This window comes from Lactuca sativa, chromosome 8, assembly GCF_002870075.4.
Source record: "Lactuca sativa cultivar Salinas chromosome 8, Lsat_Salinas_v11, whole genome shotgun sequence".
Taxonomy (NCBI): Eukaryota; Viridiplantae; Streptophyta; class Magnoliopsida; order Asterales; family Asteraceae; genus Lactuca; species Lactuca sativa.
The window spans coordinates 10972288-10978499 of NC_056630.2; the positions used below are offsets into that span (position 1 = coordinate 10972288).

Consider the following 6212-nt stretch of genomic DNA (forward strand, 5'->3'; position numbering starts at 1 on the left):
CCAAACTTTATTTTATATTTTTTAAATTATAATTTGTTAAGAATTTCTGTACAATTTTTATAGACTTTTTAGAAAATTTCTTAAACTTCTTGTGCAAACGTTTTTGACAAAATATTTAACAACCTTTTGTTAAAAAAAATTACAACCTTTTTATAATTTCTTGCAATCGTTTATTTTAATAAACAATCTTTCTAAACGTTTTTAACTCTTTTTAAACTTATTTTACACCAATTTTAAACATTTTTTTTTAATCTTTTTTTCCCTAACCTTTTTAATCTACTTTACAACTTTTTTTAACTTATTTTACAACCTCATAATGTTAAAAAAATATATCTATAATAAAAAAAAAAAGTTTAAAAGGTTTGAAATGTTATTAAAAAAAACATTAGTAAAAAGGTTTAAAAACGAAAGTTATAAAAAAGATTTTTGAAACTTTTCAAACCTTAATTATCCTATACTAAACACAGAGAAAGTAAGTAATTTTTATGTGTTTTTCTCGGTGTGAATATGATCTCGTCAGAAGAAGCAAATGCATAGTAAATTGAAGATCATTTACAATCGTTGGTGCAAGAACTCAAAAGAGGTTAGTAGTTCGCACTACCTAGTAGTGCAACAACAATAATTTGTTGATGGTTGTTCACTAATGTCAATGAAATGCCCACATGTTGAGATATTTATAAGTTGTTTGTTCAATTGTTTGTTTCCTCTACAAATAAATCAAAAGCAGAATTTAGAATATTAGTATGGATTCAATAAAATTGGAAATATGTAAACTATATAAAACCAAATATCATTTAACAATTTATTTGGAAATAATTAACAATAAATCAGCATTTTCATATGCATGAGTTTTGTTAACAAACATTTTTTAAAGAAAACATCAACTTTTACGGAGGTATATGTTTTGTATTGTATTGGTTGTTTGTCCTTGCCTCAATGTCTCTTTATATACAAATTAAACTGTCGACTCATGAGTACATAGGAAGGCATTTTTACAAGGTTTTTCTAAAACATGTTGTACTTAAAGCAATTCTTACGAAATAAATTGCACTCACAAGAACAAAACGAGTTTATTTTTGGGAAAAAAAAAAAAAGTGATCGTTAACGCACATGCCTTATTTCACGGGATAAGTAGATTTTTTTTTTTTTTTTGATAAATATGATTGATACGGTTCTCCTGAAATAGCAAACACCTTCGATTTTATAGTTATTAGTAACGCTTATATTTTACAACAATTTTCACAAAGCACGTGACAAAATGACTCAAACAAGTCCCAACAACGTGGGTTTTTGTTTTTTACGTTGCATTCACAAGGAAAAGGTCAGGTACACCTCAGCCCATTCATGCCTACAAGGTGATTTTACAACCAAACTAAATAACAATTTACATAAATTCTGCGTTGGCCACACCACGTGCCCAACGGCCCACATCATTCATTAAGAAAAAAAAAAGATGTCAACGTATATGATGATAATAGTCCAATAGTCAAAATACAAACTGTACATTTGATACAATTCCAAATTCAGCCCTTCCAACCACCATACTCCAATTCATCATTATCAAAAAACCCACTCCCATTAAACTCACTCCCTATATCCCCAACAATATCATCACACAAACTCCCCAGATCTTTCCGATCCCCTACACCTACCCCCACCCCAACTACCCCTACACCCACACCCACACCCACACCAGCAGACGAATCACTCCGTGAAGCCCCCTTAAAACTGTTACTTCTAGTCGGGACAGCTGGCGGCCGTGAAGTACCTGATGACGACATCCCGTATCTCCCCATACTCCCGCTGGCGGCACTTTGCCCCGAATGCGACGGCTTTGCACCACCGCCGCCGCTACTCATGTCTTGAAGAAGCTGCTGGATCATGTGTTGCTGCATTTGACTTCCACTGTGAGAGGGTGACTGTTGATTGAAAATAGGCCTTTGTTGTTGTTGTTGTTGTTGGATCATATGTGGGTTAGGGTTTAACAACCCACCCGACCCGGACCCGGTTTGAAACGGGTAATTCTGTTGGTTTGAGTTGTTGAAAGAAGAAGAAGCTTCTTGTTGTTGATGAGATTGGGAGTTTGAATTCATTGAGTTTTGTCTCATTAGCATGTTTTGAAAGTTTGATAGTGCAACTGCAGCTTGGGTTTGGGTTGTTGTACCATTATTCAGTGGGGCCCGTGGACCCATCTGTTGTTGAGTATTGTTGGTCAACGACACTAGTTTACTCAGGGTGTTTCGGTCTGGAATGCTAGATATTTGCTCCATTTGTGATTTCACTGAAGAGCTTGTTTGTCGCGGATAGCTTTTTAATCCCTCTGTTAAATATAAAAAATTAGATTTTGGTGCCTAATTTCAGTTGTATAACGATTTTGTTGCCTACTGGGAATAAAATTGAAAGCAGGCAACAAAATAGTAAGAGGGACCAAAAATGAAGTTTTTGAACAAACTCAAGGACCAAAAATGTAATCTAATCAAGAATCCATATAATTCTAGAAATCGGTTATCGAAATAATTACCGATAGGGCCCGCTTTAGTTTCACGACAGAAATCCATCAAGTCTTTCATGCTATTGACAACTTCAGATATCTAACACAAATCCATGTTGCAATTATTTAGTATATACCAACAAAACAATATTAAGAAAAAAAAATTAATATTAATAAGGGTATTTCACCTGTAAGCACCTAACGTATCTTTTGGAAAAACCCAGGTCGTTTAATGATTGCAACTCTAAGCTTCTTGCCAGCTGTCGCCCAGCTGTCACGACCCTGTGGCAGTCATATCACAGAGTCAGCATCTCAAAAAAAGTCAAAACATAACAAAATATTCTTTACACACTCACATGTTGCTATTTGTCTGTAAATCTTGCTGGGAGACACCATCAGAACCACTTTCAGCTATTGTAGATTGGCATTTTTGTGCAACTTGTAACAACTGATTCACCTATGAAAAAATATATAAATAAAGAACATGATAAAATGGATCCATAAATTCAATTGTCAAGTTTTTCATGAAGAAGAAAGATTTTGTACCTGAGGTGCAACCAATCTACGTGGAAGAAGCTCCTCATGTCTTCGTGCACAAAACTCCCAGGTTAATATCTGAAATGACACATGTATATATAAGTAAAATAAATTAAATATATATAATACACACCACAATATATGATGAACAATACATATATATAATATATCACCTTTAAATCAGGGGTGAAAATAACTTTGAGTTGACCTTCACGAACCACACGAAGTTGCTCATATATACTTTCTTGAACAGCTTGTCCGTATTCCAACACCATTATTCCAGAAGGAAATCTATATTCCCGAGGTAAATCAAGAAACAAAAGCTCATCGATTACACCACTTCCAAATTTTATTTCATTCAGTCTGGGTAGAACTTCAAAAGTTGCCTCTGTTTCAACAAATAAAATCAACTTAGAAATCTTAAAAGCAACACATAACATATGAATTGTATACATACCAAATCCTCTTCCAGATTTTGACCCACAAATATCACACTGCCATGCATCCTAAAATTAAAATTCAATAAAAACTTAGTGACTTTTAGCATCACAAAAACAGAACATAACTTGACACAAAATACATACCATTGCTGCTTGTGGAAATACACCCAATGAGTGATGCCCTACATTATCATATAAAGACAAACACCATCTTTTTTTAGCACGTGGAGAGTAATACTCTGCTACAAACTTCCTCCAGTAGGAAATAACATTATCCTGTAAATATATATATATATATAAATATTTAATAATCAAGAAACAAGAAGAGAAATGTGACGTTTGAATTCTTGATAATCATACTCACAGCTGGGCGTTGCCTTTGATGATACAAATACTGCATCAATCTTCTTGAACATACACCACCATCATAAGGTCGTTTCACTGAAGATGAAGGTTGCAAGCTCTGTTGTTGAAGTTGTTGTCTTAACTGCAGCTGTTGCTGTTGCTGTTGCTGCTGTTGAAGCAGATGTGCTCGTTGGACAGGTGGCAAAGACTGCAGCAACTGTTGCTGTTGTTGTTGTTGGCGTAGTCTTTGTTGTTGAATCAAAGTTTGTAGCTGTGGATTTGGGCTTTGTAACTCTTGTCTTTGTAATATCTGTTGTAAAACCTGTTGTTGCATCATGTCTTCTTGTTTGATGTCTAATCGAGGTTTCTTTTGTAAGTGGGAGATATTGTCATTATCTTGAATGAATGATCCTGGAACTCGTGGGCCATTTGGGAGTGAGAGTGACACTTGTCGTGGGGGAGGCAATGACGTGGCAGTTGAAGCTCCCTGACGTGGCACTTGTTGGGATTGGGAGTGTGGATCTTGATTATCTATAACAGAAGAGCCTGAAATGCTAATATTGTTTGAGGAGAATGATAAGGGGGATGCAGGTAATCTCATGTAAGATTCTGTGTTGGCACTTGCACTTCTTTGCATACGTGGGCCACCACCACCACCTCCTGAAAGCCCTGAATTAGCATCAGTAACCAATGAACTTGCACCAATACTAGGCCCTGAAGTAGCTACATTATTCATGTCCCCAGAGAGAGGTACCATGTTTGAACGTATGTTTCCTCCAAAAGACCCCAAATGGGGATTACCTAAAGCTTGAGACTGCATGTCTCCTTGGAAGAAGATTCCGGAACTGGAATTGGAATGTATCATTCCGACTCCGGCCCGAGAAGGCCCCATTCGTGATAGAGCCGTTTGCTGGCTGGAATCCAAGTAGTTATCCAGCGCCAGTGCTTTTGGTTGTGTAATCAACAATTAATAGGTAATTGAAATTGGATCTGTTCAATACCCCCGAAAGAGGCAGATGTTTTCCACCTTGAATAAATTACACCCCACCCTAGAATTTTACAATCACCAGCCTCAATGATGTCCCTAATTAGAGATTCCAAATATAAAACAGACTCTAACCTCGAAGAGTTCACAAATTATAAGAATTAAGAGAGGCAAACATCAGTAGTTCTTCATACAAAACCTGGAATCAAGAACAGGGAAGACGAACTAGATCAATACCAGCAACAGAGAATAAAGAAGGATTTCTTAAGATCAGAGGAACATATATGATATACCACAAAAAAACCCTAACTTGATTCGGAAAAAAACCTAATGTATAGCATAGCAGCTAAAACGCACGAAAGCATAAACATCGAATTTCCGCGAAATTATCACCAATGGAAGCGTAGAAGCAAAGAAAACCTCCAACTTAACAACTAATACTAAGTAATTAAAAAAATCACAAAGAACTTCATCACATTCATTGGAAACTGTAAAATTAGATCAAATCTCTAAAAAATAACGCTTCCGTATGTTACTGAAAGAGGGGATAGTAAAAACTAAAAACCCCATCGAACCCTACCACTTTAAATCAAAACTAAACAAGAAATTTGAGCTTGAATTCAAATTTTTAAAAAGAGGAAAAGCAAACAGATAAAGATCTGGTTTTTTTCACGGTTTAGGCATTGATCAATAATTTGAAGCAAACGGCATTGAAGATTAGCACAAATTTAGTAAAATTAAAAGGTAATAAAAAAATTGCTTACCAATCAAATCAGCTAACTTTCAAATTAATTCTGAGAAACCATAGATATGGAGCTAAAAAATGGCAGTGTTCGATCGGAGTTTATGTATCTAGCGGGAATCGGAGAGGGGAGAGTGACCGGAAGTGCCGGTGGATAGCCCTACGCGACTGTCTGTAGCCGGTTTGTGTTCGGGACGCGTGTGAACTAATAGATCGGGCGGTGATCAGGTGCATCGAGGACACGTGTCAAAATCTGATCCAATTGATGGATGGTTCTTGACAGGGTAGGTCTTGAGAGGAATTATCTAGTACAGGCGTATTTTCGGTTAGATCAGGAACAGCTGACTCGGTGGAGAATGAGTTCAACTCGTTTTCTCTGGCCCAAGACAAAGAAAAAGTTGAAGATAGACCGAGTCAGTCAGAAGTCGGCCTTTTGACTTCACTTTAAAACTGAATTACACGGATAGTCCCTACACAATTTGGATCTGCAACTTTTGTCTCTTGAGAAATTTATTTATGATTTTCATCCTTGAGATAATAGTTCATCTCATTTAAATCCATCACATACTTCGATGAAAGTTTCAAATTACAACACATCAGTTGATTAAAATGTATCCAGTCTCAACATTTTTTTTATCTTTAACCCATGACTTTTGTATAAATTCAATATAT

At 35.8% G+C, this 6212-nt stretch overlaps 1 protein-coding gene across 3 annotated transcripts; it reads right to left on the reverse strand.

The window, feature by feature from the left end:
- Positions 1-1452: 1452 nt before the first annotated feature.
- LOC111904005 (probable transcriptional regulator SLK2) lies at positions 1453-5857 on the reverse strand. 3 transcript variants are annotated; one of them, XM_023899786.3, is made up of 11 exons: positions 5563-5857; positions 4615-4997; positions 3833-4473; positions 3613-3744; positions 3486-3534; positions 3202-3416; positions 3038-3106; positions 2848-2948; positions 2680-2773; positions 2522-2591; positions 1453-2320 (listed from the first exon to the last, which is right to left on the reverse strand). In XM_023899786.3, exons 2-11 carry the CDS (start codon positions 4703-4705, stop codon positions 1524-1526), a joined length of 2259 nt encoding a protein of 752 aa, XP_023755554.1. In that variant the 5' UTR covers positions 4706-4997; positions 5563-5857; the 3' UTR covers positions 1453-1523. The 3 variants fall into 3 exon arrangements, with proteins under 3 accessions (XP_023755554.1, XP_023755553.1, XP_023755552.1); XM_023899785.3 differs by having other exon boundaries at positions 3833-4862; positions 4934-4997; positions 5563-5854; XM_023899784.3 differs by having other exon boundaries at positions 3833-4997; positions 5563-5854.
- Between the last annotated feature and the right edge of the window lie 355 nt (positions 5858-6212).

Coding starts and splice junctions, on each gene's coding strand:
- LOC111904005 (XM_023899785.3), bottom strand. CDS start 4,705: ATGGGGCCTTCTCGGGCCGGAGTCGGAATGATACATTCCAATTCCAGT. Junction 3,417..3,485: donor AAAATCTGGAAGAGGATTTG/GTATGTATACAA, acceptor TTGTTGAAACAG/AGGCAACTTTTGAAGTTCTA. Junction 2,321..2,521: donor AACTAAAGCGGGCCCTATCG/GTAATTATTTCG, acceptor TATATTTAACAG/AGGGATTAAAAAGCTATCCG.